This window comes from Rhamphochromis sp. 'chilingali' (assembly GCF_963969265.1).
Source record: "Rhamphochromis sp. 'chilingali' genome assembly, chromosome: 2".
Taxonomy (NCBI): domain Eukaryota; kingdom Metazoa; phylum Chordata; class Actinopteri; order Cichliformes; family Cichlidae; genus Rhamphochromis; species Rhamphochromis sp. 'chilingali'.
In genome coordinates, this window is record NC_137930.1 from 59,453,964 (window position 1) to 59,475,936 (window position 21,973).

Genomic DNA, 21,973 nt, shown 5'->3' on the forward strand with positions numbered 1-21,973 from the left:
GATCGCACATTGTGTGACACAAATAGGGTGTGGGAAGCAGACTGAACAAATTCCATAAAGCAAAGTAACAAAAACTAAAGGCACTTAGTAGAAAAAAACGGGAATCACAACTGGAAGTATAACAGACGGCACAACAGAGAATGAAGAGAAGATAGGATTTATATATAAAGATAACTGGCTAAGTGGGGACAGGAAGGGAATCAGAAACAGCTAAACATAATCAAGGTAATCAGCAAACAGGAAGCAAGCCCAAGACAACACACCAAAGAGATGCTAACTGACAAAGTGAAACAGGAAATCTAGAAGATAACTAAGCACAGAGACACACAAAGACAGGAAAACTGGGAAACAGTATTGAAAAAGCATTCCACAACACAAGGATCAGATCTGAGAACTGTAAAAACGTTTATTCTAAGGTTGTCACATGATATTTTCATACCATTTTTATAACACACATGAGATAATATCTTGTCATTTGTGTCAGTACAGTAATGGCATATCTAGAATCTCACTATCAATCTGAGTAATGAAACTGTAAGACTGTGAATTCCCTGTTTTAAACACAGATTTAGTATAGCCAATAAGTTATAATAAAAAAATAACCTAAACCAAAATTTCATGATCCAATACAGAGATGATTTTTATTTGTTTCATACCTCACATGTGCAGATCTGACAGGGGTCATTGGCTGGATGGAAACTGTCCCCTGGTCCATATACTTTGCCCTCAAATACACAGTCTGCTCAAAAAATAATGACAGATTGTGACAATAAAAGAATATGAACACATATATTTTATATTAAATGTATGGCTTTCACTACTGTATGGCTACGTATGGGTTTCACTACTGGGAGAGACTGCAGAGAAACAGAAATAAGAAAATGTAAGGCAAATATGCTTACCAGCACACATTGGGCAGCACTCCCCAGGCACACTGATGAAGTTAACACATGGAGACAGACAGTGTACTTCAGAGCAGGTGGTCACACCATCCACGCACATACATGTCATACATGGAGTTGAGTCTGCAAACCAGCTGCTGCCCTCTGTATGCTCCTCTCCCGCATAAACACAACCTGAGAAGGAAAAGTGAGTCACTGACAAACTATTCCACCTGTGATCAGAGCTTCCATTAGTTTATTTACCTCTACAACGAGGACAGCAGGCTCCTGGATCAGTCACCTGATGCACACAAGCAAGCTTAGGACACTCAGGAACTGCACAATGCACCTCTCCTGCCTGTGAGAATATCACAGATCAGCACTTCAATACAAGAAAGGAAATATGGAGAAGAATAAAATCTATATCTGCAAACAAGATTTATAAAGTCAGACCTTACAGATGCAGGTGGAGCAGTGGTTTGAACTCAGGGTCCACGTCTGCCCATCACTGAACTCCTGTCCATTCAGCATACATACTGAGTCACATGACCAAGAGTAGCAGAGAAAGAAAATGTTGGAGAAGTCAGTCAGAGTTTGTTCTAATGTTGTGTATATTACAGTACAGGGTGGGATTACCAACCCAGAGTGCAGGCCTGGGAAGGTAAGCCGACAAAATATGGCATTAAGACTGATGAACAAGCGACTGTGAGTGGGCCATGGTTTAAACATAAATGTTAAAAACTGACAAAAAGGTAGAAGATTGAGTGTGGAAGAAAAAACTGTGTAAAGTTGTAGTGTAGGATATATTATTAGTTCTGTCAGAATTACTTATATTACTTCTCTCTCAACTACAGTAATTTAAAATTGGACACAAGGGTTTTGAGCCTCCCCATCATTCTGCATGAAAAGGGTAAAGGCAGGGAGAGCACGATCAGGAGTCCTGACAGAACAGAGCAGGTTATCGGTGACAATAAGCATTGAATTAAGTCAGAAATAGCATTAAAAGCACAAAATGGAAAATGTGGGTGTGTAAAGGAGCTTGTGGGGTAACAGTAGCTGTTGCAGGCTGAAGCAGCTTAAGTAGCATATCCCATATGAGATATGGCCAATAGAATGCACAGAAGGGTATCAGCTGAGCCTTCACCTGATGTTGGCTGTAATTGAAATCATCCGGGTTTGTGAAATTATACTGCAGGCAAAGCCATCATTGGGACGAAAACACACACACTGCAGCTGCCAGGGAATGGTGCAAGGTGGTGATATGTGCTGGATGATGGTCATGACCTCTTTCTTCATTGACCAGTAGAAGGTCATACAGTACACCTGGAACTTCCTCTGTTAGGTATCTATATTTTCAGCTTGTTCTTCAGCCACATGTAGGCTTTGAGTCTTGCACCACATTTTTCACTGTCTGCATTGCCTTATATTGTGGTACCGATAGTGATGAGTAAGTAGAGCCCATGTGCTGAAGAGACCTGTTAATCTCACTGATTGATGTTTGGGGCCCACATTTTTTTAAATGAATTTCTTTCGCTTTCAACCTCACACTCATTCTCAGCATTAAGAATGCTCCACTAACTTCTCCTAAAGGCTCCTTTCATCCCAGCAGAATCACATTAATATGTTCTTTGGTTTTTCTTGTAGAACTTTGAAGGGGGGAAAAGAAAACATCAAACGACATTTCACAAAAGAAACAGACAAGTTCTGACAAACAAAAGAAAACATGCAATGACGTCACAACAAAGAAAAACACAAATTGTTATGATGTTTTCCCAATAATCTCTAACTTCTTCTTCTTTCACCTGCTGTCATTATGGGTCACCACAGCGGTTTATCAGCCTCTATTTCACCCTATCCCCAGCATCTTTTTCTGTCACGCCAACTCTCGGCATGTCCTCGTTCACTACATGAATCTTCTCTGTGGCCTTCCTCTTTTCCTGGCAGCCTGGCAACTCCATCCTAAACATCCTTTGCCAAACATACACACCATCCCTCCTCTGCACATGTCCAAATCATCTCAGCCTTGCCTCTCTAACCTTTCCAAAATGCTCAACCTCAGCTGAGCCTCTAATATATTCATTTCATATCCTGTCAATTCTGGTCACTCCTAATCAGAATCTTAGCATCTTAACTCTGCCACCTTGAACTCCGTCTCTTGTCTTTTTTTTTTTTCGTTTTTTTAATAGTGCCACTGACTCTAAACCACTCTCACTATAGATCACAATATTGTCTAGAAATATAAAGTCCACAAAGACTCCAGTCTGTCTTTCTCTGTCAGACTGTCCATCAGCATTGCAAACGAGAATTGGCTCAAAGCACATTCCTGATGTACTCCTACTCCCACTATGAACCCATATGTCATTTAATTTTTCTTAGTTTCTTTTTTCTTTTCAAACTTTTAAAACTCTCAGATGCATTTAAAAAAAATTTTTCTGTTCTTCAGTCCTCTGGTAACTAAAATGTCAAAACCTTAAGCAATTTAGTCAAATCCTAAGGCCATGCAGTTCCACAGACCTTAGACAGCACACAGGAACAATAACTGTGTTTTCAAAAGGATCACTGACCACTTAGTAACAGTCTCCAACTAAACGTATTACCAAATGGATCACGGGACCAAACTGTTGAAAGTTTGCTGTGGTGGTATGTTTATTGAGTATTCTGGTACCAATTCAGAGAGTGGGTCTGGGAAGGTAATCCAACCCTGACCCACTGACAAAACACAACATTTATACTGGTGAACAAGAGTATGGGCTGGGTATGGTTTACATGCAAGTGTTAAACAGTGACAAAACATATAAGGTGGAGGGTCTGGAAGACAACAACTGGGTGACAAGATCAAGGACTAAACAAAGACTTATTATGACAAAATAAAGTGGTGACAGGGTCAAGGGGTCTGGGTAGACAACTGACTTCTTGTTACAGGGGTTGTAACCAGGAACAAAATGATAAAGGTCAGTGATTCAGCGTCTCAAGTTAGTGAGCGTCTTAATAGTCTTCGTCCAAAGGAAGCAGATTTCCAAATTAGTCCATAAAAGGTGAAAATAACGTGTTCCAAGTTGTTGAGATGTGTAATTTTTGTGATCAGGTGCTTGAATTCAAAATGGGATTTATACTCTTTGTACTTCTGTGACATTTCTGTTTAACAGTGTGAAAACAGTAAAGATTACATACTAATGCAGGTTAATTTTCTGTGAAGCCCTTGTTATATTTAAAAAGTGAATACATACGAGATCCTAGCTTTCTTTATAATGAATTGTTGGCTGTGTGTTTATCGTTTCAGGATGTACCTGAGCACGGCTCTGACATGGAAACGTGTTGAGCGCAGGGTGCTTGTTGGCAGCCGTCGGACACACATTCAACAGTGCCCGCGACACAGGTGCAGCTCTGGCATTGGTTTGATGGGGGCCTGAAGCTTTCGCCGTTAGAATAAACAGCATCCTCATAGAAACAGCAGTCACAGATGGGGCAGCATTCCCCAGGACGTGTCACTGGATTGCTACAGGTAATGCTTGGACAAGATTCCTGCTCACATACCACACCACCATTCTACACAACACACATACAAACACACACAAAAAAGCAAGTGCAAATTAATGCCTGGTAAAAAGTCACTTCTAATATGAAGAGTTATTATAGTTTTAAATGAGTTTTTAATTTTATTTCATTTTGACTTTTTGTTTTTACTTCAGTTTTAATTCAGTTTTTTGTTTCGGTTTAGTTTTTATTGTTTGAAAATATTTAATTTTAGTTATGTTTTTATTAGTTTCAGTGTTAGATTTAGTCTTTTTGAATTGTGGATAGATACATATGTTAGAGACAAGACTTTTTTTACAATAAAAACACATAACCTTTTGAAAGTAGTTAAACCAAAGTCTTTTTAGATATAATAAAATAAATATATATAAAAATAAAATATCCATCAAAGCCTCATGAGGGAAACTGTAATAATATTTTTTAAACAAACTAACAAATATTAAAACAACAGGGAGTGAAAACATTTCCTGGCAGTTTTTCAAAATAAAAGAAAAATTCACCAAATTGTAATGTGCTGATGGGGTTAGGGTTGTGCTATTAAACAAATTGTTAGCTAAATGTATCTTCCTTAAGTAACATATACTGTTTAAATGGTTTACACGTGGTTACAAAACATTTGTAGCTTGCTTCTTTTAAGTCCTCAAATGTTTCTTTACAGCTCTGGTGACTCTGGAGGCTATGTGACTACAGTGAACTTATTGTCACGCTCAACAAACCAGTTTAAGATGATCTGAGCTTTGTGCGTTATCCTGCTCAATGCAGCAGTATGGTGCTCTGTGGTCATAAAGTGATAGACATGGGCAGAAACAATACTCGGGTTGGTTGTGGCATTTGAACAATGCTCAGTTGGAACTAGGGAATCATTTGCAACTGGTGCATATCAAATAACATCTGCCATCTTCTGTGAAAAAGCAAGCTATAAACTTTCCGAGCATACATAATCTGAAATGACAGATATTTGCAGGTTTGGTTCTTAATATAAGCCTGTAATCTCTAAAGTTTCTGATTTCTGATTTTTCTGTGTATACTGAATGTCACAGTTGATAGAGCTGAAAATGATGCATGGCAGTACCTGACAGGAGCAGCGCTGACAGCTATCTGTAGGGTGTGCAAATTGCTCCCCACTCAAACAGTCGCGTCCATAGAAGTTACATCCATCACACACTTCACATGCGCAGCTGTTGAGAGTTGGATGTGGGCATGACACAGCAGGGCATTTTCTTTGCTCACACACTACCTCTCCTCTCTAAAAAAAACAACCAAAACCCAAACAAAAATAAAACATGATGCCATGATGGTGAACTTAATAAGCGGTTTAAATAATGCGTTGCTCTCGCTCACTGAACATCTGCAGTCCTCGCACGCTTTTTCTTGTTCAAGGAGAATCTGTCCATCAGCATAAGTCAGACCTTCAAAACGACAACCTGCATACACAATAAAGCATCAGTTACCTACTTATTCTACTTAACATGAGCTGCGATGTGTTGATCGCTGATACCTCCACAAACTGGGCAACCACAAGCATCAGCGACTGGATTAGGACAAAGGGCTTCAGGACACCGCTTCCTCCTACATTGCACCGAGCCTCTCTGTAAGAGAAATAAGCATGACATGGTGTCTAAAGCTAATAGGAATGTCTGTGTGGGTGTGCTGATACTACCTGGCAAATACATTCATAGCAAGGGTTTCCTGGGTCAGGAATGGACTGTCCATTGATGAGGACTGCGCCATTATAGGAACAGCCTGTCAAATAAAGATGTGTTTAGTTGGTCAAATTGTAAAAATTGGGGGAAAATATCAGTGTGGGCACAGTTAGTTTATTAAGCGTTCATACGGTCACATTCTCCACAGCATTGTCTTGGTGGTTTGTAAGGGTGACTGCACTTTTCATCACAGGGTATCCTGGAGCACGTGACATCGCCTCCGTAACAGTGACAGACAACACAGGGGTCGCTGCCATCATGAAACTCAGTGCCGTCAAGATATTCTCTACCATTATACATGCAGCCTGCAAGAAGAAATTTACAGTTTAATACATGCAAAAAAAGATCATTTTTAAATGACTTTAACTGAGGCCAGTGATTGGTGCATTGGCTCAGGTTCTCACCATCACAGGACATGCAGCAATCTCTCTGGACTGGGTGTTTACAGTTGGAGGGAGGACAGCGTTTCCTCTGACACTGGACAGAGCCGTCACGGCAAGCACACTCAACACATGGCTCTGATGGGTTATCCCACATCTCCCCATTAACTCGCTGTTGATCTTCATATAAGCAGCCTGAGAAAAAGAGAGAGAGAGAAAAATAATTGATAATAAAGACGCAATAAACAACTGCATCAAATATCAGTAGTGTTCTGATCTTTAATTAAGGACATGACAACTTGTACCTTCGCAGCTCCGACAGCAGTCTTGTTTGATGGGGTGAGAACAGTGAGCGAACGGGCAGCGCTTTCGTTTACAGCGAACTGTCCCGTTGGTGCAGGCACATGATCGACAGTCGTTATTGGGGTCGCTGAAATGCTCCAAGTGACTGTAGGAGCTTTGTTCATACACACAGTCTGACTGAGGAGCTGAAGAAAACAAAAACTGTGAAATTATTTACCATAAAAACTTTCAGGAGTCAGCTTCATAGTCGTTGGTATAACTTATATTTTGCCATCACCAAATCATTTTTGTATTTATATTTAAATTATATTATACTATTCTCTCATTATATATGTATGTAAAGCATACAAACACAGTATTTGACCAGTTCCTATTTGCAGTGTAGTCCTGAAACTGCTATTATTCCTCTTCCTCCTCCATCGTCACAGCAGATTGTCTGCCTCCATTTCACCCAATCTCTAGCATCCTCTTCAGTCACACCAACTTTCTCCATGTCCTCCTTCGCTACATCCATGACACTCCTCTGTGGTCTTCCTCTTTTCCTTCTGCCTGGCAACTCCATATTCAAAACCATTTACCCCTTACATCCACTCTCTTTCCTCTGCACATGTCCAGCCCATTTCAAGTTCGCCTCCCTAGCGTTGCCTCTAACCTCAACCTAAGCTGTTCCTAATATTTCTAATCCTGTCCATCCTGGTTACTCCCAACAAAAATCATAGCATCTCCACTCTTGGCCGTTTCCCTCACCACCTAAGTTTTAATTTCCCGGTCATCTGCTAATTCTTTCCTACGACCCAGAGCCTGCCTCAACTCCTTCCTGAACTCTGCACTCTTTTTCAACTCCCATTATTTAATCCTTGCCTCTGCCTTCACTTGCTTTCTGTTCTTGATTTCCAAATTCATCCTACAGACTACCTAATGAAGCTGCTTAGCTACATTCTCCACTTGCAGTCTCCAACCTCTTTCAGATTGCACCCTCTGCACAAGATGTAGTCCGCCTGTCTCCACTCTTTCCTATCTTACCCTATCCTACCCTGTTCTTCTCCCTTCTTGAAATATGCTTTCCCAAAAATTTTCATCCTTTTTGCAAAGCCAACTGCCATCTTTCCTTCCACATTTCTCTGCTTATCACATACCTATCCAGCACCTCACTGCCTCGGTTGTCAATATCTACGTGTCCATGTAAGTCTGTTCAATCTCTCTTCCTTTGAGATTATCCCCCCTCCATTTGGCTCCTTATTGTCACCATGGTAGAACAGTTTAAATCCACCTCCGATGCTCCTTGCTTTTGTGCACACAGCCTTCCTATCTAGCGTCCTTTTTCTCCATCACATCAGCCACCTTTCTTCCTTTACCAATCATAATTCCTACATTTAGAGTCCCTACTCTCATCTCCAAACTCCTACCTTTCCCCCTCTTTTGCTGCTTCTGTATATGCCTTCCCCCACTCCCCTACCTTTGTCTTCACTCAAAAAAACTATTACTAGATGTAGTTTACATTACTAGTGTAAACTTTTGAATTGTGGAGTGACGAAGAGTGCCTTTTTCTTGGTTCAAAGTAGATTTGTGAATTTTTTTATTTGAGGGGGGTAACTGTGCTTTGTACTACTTTTTCTAGATATTTTAAGTCATCAAAAAAGATAAAGAGAATTCTGCAAGAGCAAAAATGGCTTGTATAACAGCGAAAAAAGGCTTTTTAAAACTCTATTTTGTGGCATATTTGGCTGGTGATTCTCTCATGCAATTTTACTGTTGCACTGGAAATTCATTTAGCTAATGCTTTAAAATAACTTTTCAAACAAGCGCCCCAGAAGGACTCTGTTCTTGCATATCCTTACCAGGACACTGGGGACAGCACTCTCCTTGTATCACATGAGGGTTAGAGCAGGTCAGTGGTGGACACCTCTTCATCAGACACTGGACATTTCCATTCTATGACAAACACAAACAGAAATGAAAACCTGCTTTAAGAAGGCAACATGTTATTGAATTAGGTGTTGTACTCATTATTCTTACAGTGCAGCTGCATGTCCTGCATGAGTCAGTAGGATGGGGAAATTGTTGTCCATTGGAATATTCTTTCCCTACATAGCTGCAGCCTGCAGCAGTAAAACAAGCAATGTTGTAATTATGAGATCCTAATTTCTCAGAGTTGTTTATTTTCCTTATAGCAAATGTAAACTTTCTCACCATTGCAGTTGTTCTGGCAGCACTGCCCAGGCATCGGTGCATTACAGCGAGGCTCAGAACATTGTGCCTGATGGCAGTCAATCCTTCCACTCGCACATGTGCACTCCTCACACACACTCACGGGGTTGGGAAAAACATCTCCATTCAAAAACACACGGTTTTCATAGGAGCAGTCTGACAAGAACAAACACACACATTACAGTCACCTCACTCAGAATAGATCACGTTTACCTATGATAAGAATCACAGTCTGAGTTTTAGGTACCTCGACATCTGGGGCAACAGTCTCCAGGTGGGGTGTAGGAGTCCCTGCAGTTAAGCTGAGGACAAGATTGTCTCTCACACTGAACAGTGCCATGCTGAGCATAAGATGAAAGGAGAAGATGTTAGCAGGTGCAAAGATAAAAAGTGATAGGGAATGTGTTAATGAATGGATTCTTACCAGACAAGTGCAGGTGTGGCAAGGTTGGTCAGGGGTCGCGAAACTCTGACCATTGCTATAGACACGTTGGTTATAAGTGCAGCTGTCACAGACTGAACAACAGGAGCCTAAAAAACGAGACAGAGTATTCAGTTTGTTAAAGTATCTCAAAAAATGTGGAATTTGTGAAAAAGTTCATTTTTTCCATAATTTAATTAAGAAACATAAACGTAATATTTTACACATTCATTTCACAAAGTTCAGCAGACACAACCACACTCATGGGGAAGCCTGCTGACTTGAAAATGTCCACACTCCTCAAGGAGAGTAAGCCTTTGCCGAGTAGGCTGGCTTGACTGATCATAGTTTGATATATAGATGCCTGATTTTCACCAGACACACGGCCTAATCATCAAAATTAAAACAAAACAAAAAAGACATATTTCAATTAATGTGTAATAAATATAGCATTTATAAGAGTTAGGGTCACAGTCTTACCAGTAATCCTGGTGGGATGCAGACAGTTGTTGGCAGCACACTGTGTGCGTGTGCATAAGGCCTCTCCATTTGCACAGGTACAGCTGGAACAAGGACCCTCAGGCTGCCAGTTGGACCCCTCATCATATTCCACTCCATCCAGTTCACATGCTGCAATGAGAAAAGGAGGTTTTCATACAGGACACTCACTCGTATGAACCTGCACTCTAAATGTGTATGAGTCAGAAGTTACTTTTGCAGACTGGACAACAAAGATGTGGGTGTCTAATTGGATTGGAGCAGCGGACAGGAGGGCACTTTTCTTCGTTGCAAATTACATTTCCACTCTAAACCAGAGAAGCAACAAAAGAAATGTCAAAGATATTAATGGGCATAAAAAGTGCTATGATCTAGAAAAGAAAAATGCATGAAACAAATGAAGAATCATGCCTCCTCTTGAGTGAAAAAACAAAGAGATTTTTGCACTAGACACACACTTTCTTTGGGTGTATATTGCATAAACTTGCCTTACACCTGCACTGCAGGCAGGGTCCACCCCCAGAAGGGCTGAAAATTTCCCCATCAGCATACACCCTCTGTTCATACTCACACTCTGGAGGAACAAACACAGATAGCTGATTGGTTGTTTCTGTGAAAGTTGAAATGTAGAGGGAACTAGATGCATATTTTGACACTGACCATTGCATGAGGCACAACATTCTCCTCTGTGCTTAGCTGGATGAGTACACTGTGGTGTAGGACATAATGCAGCCATGTGTTCACATGACACTTGACCTGCCTAGCGAAGAAATTGAATATGTATCACTTATTCTTTTAACCTTAGTTGTCACAAATATCATGGCTACTCTGTAAGTTTTGATACATTTTTATTCAGACTTTGTCAGTTTAAACTCACAGAGCAGTAGCATTGGAGGCAGGGGTCTCTCTTTGAGGTGAACCTCTCTCCATTCACATACACTTCGGACTCATATTCACACTGCTCGCATCTACAGGTTCACGTAAACATTGATTAAATATATTTAAAAACAACAAAAAAGGTGAAACTGTACAGGCTTAAATATGATACGGATGATGGTGGTAGGCGGGCTTGTTACCGTGGACAACACTCCCCAGCATGATATACTGGATTGTTACAAGATGGAGCAGAACAGCGAACGCGTGAACACACCATATTTCCATTCTTTGAGAGAAAGAACAAAAAAAAAAGATCCTCAATTCATTTACACACACGAAAATCAAATTTAATTGTAACTTATAGACACACCTCACATCTACACTCTTCACAGGGGTCTCCAACAGGGATCACAGCTCCATTAGGGACTTCATGTCCATTCACATCACAGCCTACAAGACACACAAATAGACACATTATGCCTCTACAGTCTAACACATATACAAACCTTATTACACAAGGCAATTAAGCCCACCTTCACAGACTGGACAGCAGGTATTTGGAGGAGGAGCAGTAGGGTTTCTACAGGGAGTGTAACACTGCTCCCTCTCACAGCGAACATAACCATCCTGTGATGAAGAGTGAACAGCATTATTAGAGATGAAGGTGAGTGACCAGATGAAAACCTGAGCATGTAGTTGCTGTCAGACCCACCAAACACTGGCAGATATCACAAGGACTCTCCACCGACCTCCAAGAGTCTCCATTGTTATAATTTACACCAGAATGGGTGCAACCTGTAAACACACATCACATTATTGTACTATTCCTGTGCTTCTAGGTATGAAGATATTAATCTGTACATCTAAACAGATTTTTATCCACCCTAAACCTTTCTGCAAGAAAGATTCTCAGTACAGAGTTCCTAACAACCCAAAACCAACAAGAAGGTCCATTTGTTTTCATATTTGTTGAGTCCTGTCAATTTTTGTGACATTGACAACTGGAAATTTGAGTATATGTGATTAGGACAGCACATGCTATTTGTTATAGTAAAAAAGTGGAACGCAGAATTATTTTGGATAGCTATAAAAATGCCAGTGTAGGCTTACAAGTTATGCACCATGGGTGATACAGTAAAAAGCATGGATGTGGTGAAGGGGTACATGCAGATGGTTGGTATGACAGAAGAGGATGCAAGGGATAGGGTGAGATGGAGGGAGATGCTCTGCTGTGGTGACCCCTAAAGGGACCAGCCAAAAGAAATAAAAAGAAATGATACAATGAATGCCAGACAGAGTTACCAGTGTGCATAAAATGAATGAATGTGTACCTTGCCAAATAGGCAAGTTTAGTTCCTCTCAAATGTATTGTTTAGTATGCTTTATCTTCTCTGTACTTACCTGTGATTTGCTGGGCACAGCCTCCAGGTACATTCCCCTGTGGGCAGTCTTGAGGGGGGCACTCCCTGTTATCCTCCTATTCAAATTAAGAGAAACACAAAATGAGAAAAGGAATGGAAAAAAGGGCCAAAAGACTTCTTAAGCTTATTTAATATTTTTGATTGTCATTTATTATGAAGTAAACATCAAATACTTACATTGCACGTTTGTGTCTGACAGCCAGGTACATTTTCCTCTCTGCAGTCTTGATTAGGGCATGGCTGTTGAGGGCACTGCCTGTTATCCTATTATTAAAAGGAAGACAAACAAAAAATGAGAAAAAAGGAATGGAAAATAGGACCAGCAGAATTCTTCAAGCTTATTAAATATTTTTGATTGTTATTTATTATGGAAAAATATGAAATACTCACATCACACGTTCGTGTCTGACAGCCAGTTACATTTTCCTCTCTGCAGTCTTGATTAGGGCATGGCTGTTGAGGGCACTGCCTGTTATCCTATTATTAAAAGGAAGACAAACAAAAAAATAAAAAAAACTAATGGAAAATGGGACCAGCAGACTTCTTCAACCTTATTAAATATTTTTGATTGTTGTTTATTATGGAAAAGAATGAAATACTCACATCACATGTTCGTGTCTGACAGTCAGGTACATTTTCCTGTGGGCAGTTTTGAGGAGGGCTTGGCTGTTGAGGGCACTGCCTGTTATCCTCCTATTTAAATGAAAAGAAAGTAAAATGAGAGAAAGATCCATCCATCCATCTTTTTGCGCATTATCTCTAAGGGAGAGGCCAGCCACCCTTCAAAGGAAGCTCATTTCTGCCGCTTGTGTCCGTAATCTGTTCCTTCAGTCACTACCCACAGCTCGTGACCATAGGTTAGGGTTGGAATCTCGTTCAACCGGTAAATGGAGAGCTTCACGTTTACACTCAGCCCTCTCTTCACCAAGAAAGGACCGGTACAACATCCCCATCACTGTAGCCACAACACCAACCCGTCTGTAGATCTCCCGCTCCCTTCTCTCGTCACTCGTGAACAAGACTTCAAGAAACTCCTCCACTTGGGGCAGGAACTCGTCCCTGACCAGAGTGGGCACTTCCCCTTTTTCCAGCTGAGGACCATGGCCTGAGATTTGGAGGTGCTGATTCTCATTTTCATTGCTTCACACTTGACTGCTGCGAACCATTCCGGTGCGAGCTGGAGGCCATCGCCCGATGAAGGCAACAGAACAACATCAACTGCAAAAAGCAGGGATTTGATTCTGAGAACACACAAGTGGCCACCAGACGCTCACCTTCAGGCACCCTCCCCGGGCCTGGCTTCAGGGCGGGGCCCTGGTGACCATACCCTACGCAGGATGAATTGTTCCCTTGATCGTATACTCACAGGGGTCTTTTATATCGCTCTTTGAAAGAATGAACTGAAAGCAGTGCCAGAAAAGTTCTTTAAATTCATTAAATGTTTTTGACTGTCATGTGGTTAATTATTAAATACTCACATTACACGTTCTTGTCTGACAGTCAGGTACATTCTCCTCTCTGCAGTCTTGATTAGGGCATCGCTGTTGAGGACACTGCCTGTTATCCTCCTATTAAAATGAAAAAATAAGAAAAAAGGAATGGAAAATAGGAGCAGAAGACTTCTTCAAACTTATTAAACATTTTTCCATTTCTTATGGAAAAATATGAAATACTCACATCACACGTTCGTGTCTGACGGTCAGGTACATTTTCCTGTGGGCAGTTTTGAGGACGGCACAGCTGTTGAGGGCACTGCCTGTTATCCTCCTATTTAAATGAAGAGAAACAAAAATGAGAGAAAGAATCAACAGAAAACAGTGTGAGAAAGGTTGTTTGAGCTCATTAAATGTGTTTGAAAATCATCTGTTGTGGTTAATTATTAAATACTCACATTACATGTTCTTCTCTGACAGTCAGGTACATTCTCTCCTGGGCAGTTTTGAGGAGCGCACGGCTGTTGAGGGCACTGCCTGTTATCCTCCTATTTAAATGAAGAAAAATAAACATAACATAAGCAATGAACAGGAAACAGGACCAGCAGATTTCTTTAGGTTCATTTATTGTTTTTCATTATTATTTTGTTGCAACTGAATATCAAACACGTACATTACACGCTCTTGTCTGACAGCGATCTTCAGTACAGTTGGACCCATTGTGAAAAGGACAATCTGACTGGACCCCTGGAAATCAAACAAAGTCTTTAGATCACAATTTTTTTCTGCGTCTTTAATTGTAAGTTAGGATTTTATGCAGGCTTGGAGTTTTATTCTGCTTTCTTTCTCTGTGTCTCTCTGTCAACCTTTTTCTCTTTACTCTTTGTTGGATCGATCACCTCTGATTCTGCCCATGGCTTGCTTCCTGCACCTGCAACTCACTGCCTGCCTCATTAGTGCTGTTTTTAACATAGCTAAATACTGTGTTTTTACAAGCAGTAAAGCTTTCATTTCCTATTGAAGTTTACAAGTTGAAATCTTGTTGTAAATAAACCTTGCCAGTTGCTTGACTCTGCTCTTTGGTTGTGTTTATGCTGGAGTGTATACTGTAAATAAGAAAATCTAAATTTTTCTGGTGCCACCCTCTGCCATCTCTGTCTGTCTCCACAGGTTTTCTTTACCTTTTCTCACTGAGTCACTGATGAACATCTGGCTTTGCTCCCTTTCCAGTAATAACAAACAGCATGGTTCTCATGTGATATACACGGGCTTGCCTTTACACACGCATACGCATTTTATGGACTGTAACCATAACCAGAATTGTCTTCATACTTTCCGACGTTAAGTCAGACAAGTCTATTAACACTGCAGGATATTTACTGTGGGCGAAACAGAATGTTAGTTTCCTGAGGGATTCCCTACCAAACAGATGAAATCACGGTCTTAATAACTTCCTCTATTATGTCTTTGTCCATTTAAAAGATTATGTTTATAGTACAGCAATCACTGAAGAGAAAAGTCACATTTATTATAAGCATTTACATTCCTCGTTGAATATAATTTGCTGACCTTGGGTATTTAAGCCTTTAATCAATGTAATGACTCAAACAATGTGTTTGTGTGCAAGAGAAGGCAATAATCACCGCGCAAACAAGAGGTTAGTAAAGCTGCCTACTGTGCCTAAAGGCATTTCCTTTAGCAAGCCAAGAATGCATTTGCTAAAAGTGTGAGTCCACAAGTGTGTGTAATCATGGTGCCCTTGCAGCTGTCTGCTCTACGTATGTACTAGCAATGAAGCAAGTGCCAAAGGTAGGTCAGTGGGGTGTAAGAAAGGGGACAGTGGGCTAAATGTGGGGGAAAAAATGGGAAAATCAAGAGAATACTTAATTAAAGGAATCCTTAATGAGGCTAGTCCAACATCGGCAAAAGCCCCATGTCTTTGTTTCATATGCACATGTATTTTTACACAGTTTCTTCAAATGCACCAAGGAGAACGCGCAGGAACTGCTTAGTTTCAGTGTAGCAACACATTACTGACAAATTATTCAGTTAAAAGATAGACATATTGTTGTTTGGATAGTTTTTTTCTGATGATGGAACGAAACCATTTGAAATCCTTTTTTCCCAGTATTTTCCTGGCTTTCTCATACCCTTTGGGCGATGATGTGGATCGTTTGTGCCCATGTTCATAAGACAGCCGTATACACATAATCACCCCCCCCCCCCAAAAAAAAAAGTAGAGAATGAGAATGAATCTAATGAATCTAAGAGGTACTGCAGAGATCATTTCTATGTTGTCACTACAAGTGACGCATTATATGGAATTGAGAAGTACAGAGGTGAAAACACATATGCTGTTTTTTATAATTTGCTGAACTTGTCATTTTCTTCTGCTCACATAAGAGATGCCTTGATTTTAAATGTTTACACATGTAATGGAACCCTTGCCTTTGTTTGCTGATACAGCATCCTCCCAACATGCACTATTTCCAACAGGGACCAAATGAGAGGAAATTAGTGCTGTTCCCAGGGGAGAGGAGGAAGACTTCACAGAGTAGGGGCAGCAACTCGTCCCCGGCCCGGGATGGGCATTCTACTTTTTGCTGGCTGAAAACCATGGCCTCAGGTGCTGATTTTCATTCCTGCTGCTTTACATTTGACTGTGAACTGCTCCAGCATGCTGGAGGACATCACCCGATGAAGCCAACAGAACCACATCATCTGCAAATAGCAGAGATGAGATTCTGAGGCCACCAAAGAGGAACCCTCCTGCTATCTGGCTATGCCTAGAAATTCTGTCTAAAAATTGAACTAAGAAGTAGTTTGACGCAAATCCAAAATTTTGGTTTACTATGTAGATACAGACAGAAAATATAAAACACAATAAGATACATAAACTTGAACAGGAAAGGGTGATAAAATCCACTGACTACCATATATGAGACTAAAGGTTTGCATTCTGTAAATAACAAATCAAAAGCCGATGACAATGAAAGAGAATACTTCATACACTATTAGAAACTAAAAGAAAGCTATAGTAATACAAAACCTGAAAGAAGGTGGCTTCTAAGCTTGCCTTCATTAGCAATTGTGACCAACCTCAAGCCGTTCTGAAGCTCTGCCATGTAATTCAACATAAGGAAATAGTCAAGTAAGACATATTTGGATGCAAATGATCATTTCCCAAATGTTGCCAATACAAACAAATGCAGTAGAATTTTAAACATAGTTTAAAAGATAAAAGCCATTTTATGAAAGCTTGACCTTATTTAACCTTGAAGAAAAGATCAGAGGTAAAAAGTAATGTAAATGGTCTGTATTTGTGTAGCGCTTTTACTAGTGCCTAAGGACCCCAAAGCGCTTTACACAACCAGTCATCCACCCATTCACACATTGGTGATGGCAAGCTACATTGTAGCCACAGCCACCCTGGGGCGCACTGACAGAGGCGAGGCTCCCGGACACTGGCGCCACCGGGCCCTCTAACCACCACCAGTAGGCAACGGATGAAGTGTCTTGCCCAAGGACACAACGACTGAGAGTGTCCAAGCCGGGGCTCGAACCGGCAACCTTCCAATTACAAGGCGAACTCCCAACTCTTGAGCCACGATCGCAATACTTAAAATCCCCATATGCCCTATTTTATACTTATATGTTGTCAACACAAATAATGGCAGTAAGAAAAAAAGTTTTAAATAGTTCTATGTAGCATTATCATCACTTTGACCTTTGGATCAATCTATTGATCTTGAAGGAAACGTCAGAGGTCAAATATGACATATTTTAAATCTTTATATGGTACTTTCTCTACATTGACAATACACACCACACTTAAGAATTATAGTTTCTAATTTATTAGGCTTTTTGTCAGTTTTTCACCAATAAAGTTCACCTTGAAGACCTCGGTGGATCTAAGCCAAATTTTAAAGGATTGTTAACATCACCCCACGCTGGACTTTTACAAAGTTTTATCAGCGATCATTCAAAACCTTATGAGATTTTATATTTACAGACAGTATAACAGACATACACAGAGGAGGAAGGAGGAATTCTCTTAAGGAATCTCTGAGAAACACAAATTTAATGCCAATCTTTTCATGTATAATTGTGTCAGTAGCATTGTTGAAAGGCCCTGAATACATTTTCACCACACAGAGGTTGGACAGCAGTGTTCTTCATAAACATTTTATGAAGCTAGTCTAGTTGACTTCAGTGTGGGTCAAAAATACCTGCCTGTTCTGTTTGTGTCCCCCAGGAAAAACAAAAGCCGTGATAGCTATCAGTAAAGAGCTACTAATTATGTGCAATATTGTTGCTGACAGGAGACACAAAGACATATTTACATTTTCTCCGTATCTTCGTGAATACAACGAATTTAAAATTTGAAAAAACAAAACAATAACATAAAACACCCGTGACAGATCTCACAAACAGACAGAAGCTTAGTCACCTTCTCTGCAATGGTCCTTCAGACATAACTCCAGGAATTTTACACGATTTTGTAGGTTTTTGTTCTGTTATAAAACAAACACACAAACAAAAAAATCTTAGTGTACCCTGCAATTATGTTTCATTATATCATTTTTCATGAAAACTCATACACCAAGTGTGATCTTTACCTGCTCTCTTATGATGCCCAACTCATCAGTCAGCTTTGTCATCTGTCTCTCCAGCTTCCTCAGTGTCTCATCTTTCTGTTCCTGAGAAGCAGAATTATCACCTCGAGGAGGCTCAGCTCCCTGCATCTGATCACTCTGGATCTCCTGAGGATGATAGCTGGTTTGGTCCTGTGATCTGTGGTTTGTTTGAAGTTTACTGGGTAAATCATTGTGAGGTTTGCTGGAGTCAGTCTGGGAATCTGGGTCATGTGCATCTGGAGGAAATAGATGATCTAAAATAAGAATCAGTCAAATGGTGGAACTCCTCAGAAGTGAAATATACTACATTTTTGACACATTATAAGTTCTGACCAAATGGCAGAATGATATCATCATACACTATATGGTCAAAAGTACTGGGCCACCTACACATTAAGCTTACAGGCGGTGCTCAGCCATGCAAACATATGCCATGAAGCTCTGGGTCCACAGTGTTTGCGCTCAGAAGAGGTTTGAAACTCTGCAGAGAGTTGGTGACTTTGACACATCATGCTCCTGAGCACTTGCCGACCTCGCTCTTTAACTTTATCTGGTCTGCAACCCTCTGAGTTGCTGTGGTTCTTAGCTGCTTCCACTTTGCAATAATAGGAAGTTAGTCAGTTACTAGACCCCGTCGCCAGGAACATCAAATCATCTGCTAAAAACCTTGGTAGGCCTCACTGCACCACTGCCTGTGTGAGTACTCTGTTTCACATACTCTGGCTTCATATATTCACATATTTCTTAGGGCTACTGGGTAATTGGTGATCGGCGTGATTGTGATTGTGAATGGTTGTCTGTTTCTATACATTATGTCTGCAATCGACAGGTGACCGTTCCAGGATGTAACCCCACCTTCCTATAAAAACTGTGACGGACGGAGAGATGGAATCTGCTCTTACCTGTAAGATTGCAGCTCCATGGGCGCCTTGGATATGCTTTCAGTGAAATTTCTGCTGCCTTCAAATATCCCTGCATTTGAAAAAATACAGTCAGTACATAAAATATATAATGTATTTGTTATGTAGAATAATGGCATTGATTATGGATATACTGCATATACTTGGATATACTATCTGATGTTTTATTTGTAATTATGCACACGGTAAATCTAAGCTGACTATATTTCCTGGTACTATTTTCAACAAAAGACAGTCTCCTTCGATTACAAGGTTTATAGGACAATACCTAGTATTGTGTAAAATACAAACAGAGTACTGTTAATAAAGAAGTTCAGATGATGTCTCTCTATGTTCTCTGTGTGGAAGCAAATATGCAGTAAGCAAAGTAAACTCACACTAAATTTACTGCTTCTCTTCCCTAATGTGCTGCCAAGAGTGACGAGAACATCTTGAGGCAGTTCTAGGTTGATCCTGTTCTCATTTTCTATTGGAAAAACTGCAGCTTCTTGACAGTCCACAAAAAATGCCAGTCTGTCAGGCTCCAGGCTCACAGCCAGATGACCCCACTTTTCACTTGCAAAAGGGTTTGTGTCCAGAAGGTTAATGCTGGCAAAGTCGTGCGCTCTTCCTTCAACCTGGTAGTCCACACGCAGGGTGTTATTGACAGTGGAGGAGATGATCTGGAGTATAGGCGAAGATGCAGACGAAAGAGAAAAGATGGTGGCAGTGGATCGAGGCGCCTGGCGCCCCACCACATGAACACCCATGCTACCCTGAAGGTTGGAGTACAGGAAGTGAGAATATTCAGCGGGAAGTGTCAGGTGGGGTGCTCTGTTACGTAGTTTGTAGATCATGCCGCTGCTCGCACTTTTTCGGTGAGGTAGGTTTAGTGCTTCCACAAGATCAATTACTATAAAAGAAATAAGAGACACTGTCACATTCACATCCATATGACATGAGTTCTGGAGTAGAGTACTGTGATTTCTGGGTTATGATGATTGTGAAGCTTTGTGTGAGAGATCTACTGGTCAGTGACCTCAGTGACCTGAAACCAAGATCACCCTTATCTCATCTGTCTGCAATTTCAACTTATGACTCTCTTTAAATCTGATATCTGGTGCTTCAGGACCAGATAGAAATGGAACATGACAATAAAAGCTTGTTTTGTTGTTCGTAGATGTATTTATATTATGTTGAAGTATTGTGAAGTAGATGGACATGCATACAAGGTGAAAAGCAATCACTGCTAGAGGCAAATTGTCCTTTCCAAATGTCAGATTTTGAACTTTTTAAAAACTAAAACTATAGTTTCTTCGGAAATGAACACTCAATATAAACAAATGTGGGACTGGGCAAGAATGAACATTAAAAATCATTAATTACATGTCAGCTTTTGTATTGTGATTTTTTAAAAAGACATTATATCAAGCTTAAGTATTTAAATACCAGGGTTTACTAAAACAAAAAACAACTCCCCACATACCATTTATAGCTCCACTGACTGTGAACAGATTAATTCACACTTAAAGTTATAATTTAAGAAAGTTCGATCAAAACAGTAAAATAAACAATCCATGACCCCCGTGACCCTGTGTGTTAACTTACCATTCTCGTTATCTGCACTAGACTGTCCGTGCAAGAAGAACACGAAGAGCAAATGTATCTCCAGCAGCACAACCGCTCTGAGTTTCCTCTCCATTCTCCTCAGCCAAAAGGGAAAAAAAGCTCAAAATCAAAATACTTTACACAAATATAACAGCATTTATCGTCCTTTTAGCCATGGATCGTTGAGTTTAACGTTCAGTGTGTCACTGCTCCTCGTCAAGCAGACCTCTCCAAAAAGCGCTCAGGGGAAACGTGAAACATCTGGATCTAGTGTTGCCAGATATTGCAGATGGTTTTCAGCCCAAAAGTTATTCAAAACTCTTCAAAATATAAAGATCCTATAGCCGAGTTTACGCTCCACTGTGCTGCTTAGCGTCGAAGAGGAATGAACACAGGCACTGCAGACACACATACTCACACATACGGAGACACACAAATGTGTGCGTGCGTGTGTGTGTGTGAGAGAGAGCGAGAGAGAGAGAGATTATTGCCAGAGGTCTGGACCACAGTCCCGCCTATCACTTGAAAGCAACCCAAACAGCAACCCGTGCACATCAGTGCTGCACTCACTGCATACGTACACTACGTATAGGAGTCCGTGCGCTTTATTCACCGTGAGCACCTTAACTGTACGTAGGTCCCACTGCACCGCCGTGCGTGTGTGAGCGCGTGTGTGTGTTTGTACTCATGGTACTTGTTTCGAATTAACCCATAAAATTTACATGCAAGAAATAACCGCCAAAATGATCCCAAACACCCGGATTGTTGTTGTATCGTAATTTTAACCCGCACGATAAATCTTTAGAACCGCTTAACTGGGCGGAAACCCACCCGATCTTACAACACTGCTGAGTCTCTCCTCTGCTGACACAGTCTTACATTCCCCCTTGGGCAGTGATTAAAAGGCAGTAGTGAAATTCTGTTCATTCACAACTTTTATCAAGATATCACATGTTTTACATGAAAGGGGTCGAGGCCGCAGATATTCACGTAAGAGAAATGTTCAGGTGTGCAGAGTTCATCTAGTTTCTAGTACCAAAAAGACATCCGTGACGGCCTTTTCTTGTCTTGTTTTCCTTGTTTTTTCCTCGAAAAAACATCTCCACCCAGTGGAGACCCCTGTTTCTGGTAATCAGCTAAAACCTGGTATGGAGACTGGAAGGGAGCCATG

General features: G+C 40.7%; 1 protein-coding gene across 6 annotated transcripts in view; it reads right to left on the bottom strand.

Annotated features, from left to right (window-relative positions):
* The window catches only part of kcp (kielin cysteine rich BMP regulator), a 31,398-nt gene extending 9,509 nt beyond the window's left edge, over positions 1–21,889 (bottom strand). Inside the window, exons 1-40 of one of the 6 annotated variants that reach the window (XM_080866592.1) lie at positions 21,839–21,889; positions 20,803–20,897; positions 19,593–20,107; positions 19,198–19,267; positions 18,278–18,549; positions 18,109–18,172; positions 14,332–14,405; positions 14,117–14,206; positions 13,903–13,992; positions 13,704–13,793; positions 12,829–12,918; positions 12,616–12,702; positions 12,403–12,489; positions 12,206–12,281; positions 11,517–11,599; positions 11,338–11,431; positions 11,175–11,254; positions 11,005–11,090; positions 10,806–10,896; positions 10,589–10,688; positions 10,417–10,502; positions 10,143–10,236; positions 9,911–10,060; positions 9,434–9,540; positions 9,257–9,350; positions 8,992–9,165; positions 8,818–8,900; positions 8,640–8,733; positions 6,804–6,986; positions 6,523–6,693; positions 6,250–6,423; positions 6,076–6,158; positions 5,914–6,004; positions 5,757–5,839; positions 5,488–5,661; positions 4,169–4,427; positions 1,335–1,417; positions 1,146–1,239; positions 903–1,076; positions 657–739 (exon numbers count right to left, since the gene is read on the bottom strand). In XM_080866592.1, the coding sequence (XP_080722718.1) occupies positions 657–739; positions 903–1,076; positions 1,146–1,239; positions 1,335–1,417; positions 4,169–4,427; positions 5,488–5,661; positions 5,757–5,839; positions 5,914–6,004; positions 6,076–6,158; positions 6,250–6,423; positions 6,523–6,693; positions 6,804–6,986; positions 8,640–8,733; positions 8,818–8,900; positions 8,992–9,165; positions 9,257–9,350; positions 9,434–9,540; positions 9,911–10,060; positions 10,143–10,236; positions 10,417–10,502; positions 10,589–10,688; positions 10,806–10,896; positions 11,005–11,090; positions 11,175–11,254; positions 11,338–11,431; positions 11,517–11,599; positions 12,206–12,281; positions 12,403–12,489; positions 12,616–12,702; positions 12,829–12,918; positions 13,704–13,793; positions 13,903–13,992; positions 14,117–14,206; positions 14,332–14,405; positions 18,109–18,172; positions 18,278–18,549; positions 19,198–19,267; positions 19,593–20,107; positions 20,803–20,896 (4,767 nt within the window). In that variant the 5' untranslated portion in view covers position 20,897; positions 21,839–21,889. Of the gene's footprint in view, positions 1–656; positions 740–902; positions 1,077–1,145; positions 1,240–1,334; positions 1,418–4,168; positions 4,428–5,487; positions 5,662–5,756; positions 5,840–5,913; positions 6,005–6,075; positions 6,159–6,249; positions 6,424–6,522; positions 6,694–6,803; positions 6,987–8,639; positions 8,734–8,817; positions 8,901–8,991; positions 9,166–9,256; positions 9,351–9,433; positions 9,541–9,910; positions 10,061–10,142; positions 10,237–10,416; positions 10,503–10,588; positions 10,689–10,805; positions 10,897–11,004; positions 11,091–11,174; positions 11,255–11,337; positions 11,432–11,516; positions 11,600–12,205; positions 12,282–12,402; positions 12,490–12,615; positions 12,703–12,828; positions 12,919–13,703; positions 13,794–13,902; positions 13,993–14,116; positions 14,207–14,331; positions 14,406–18,108; positions 18,173–18,277; positions 18,550–19,197; positions 19,268–19,592; positions 20,108–20,802; positions 20,906–21,633 lie in introns of all 6 variants that reach the window. The other 5 variants (XM_080866593.1, XM_080866591.1, XM_080866590.1 and 2 more) reach the window with 5 other exon arrangements.
* Positions 21,890–21,973: the final 84 nt, after the last annotated feature.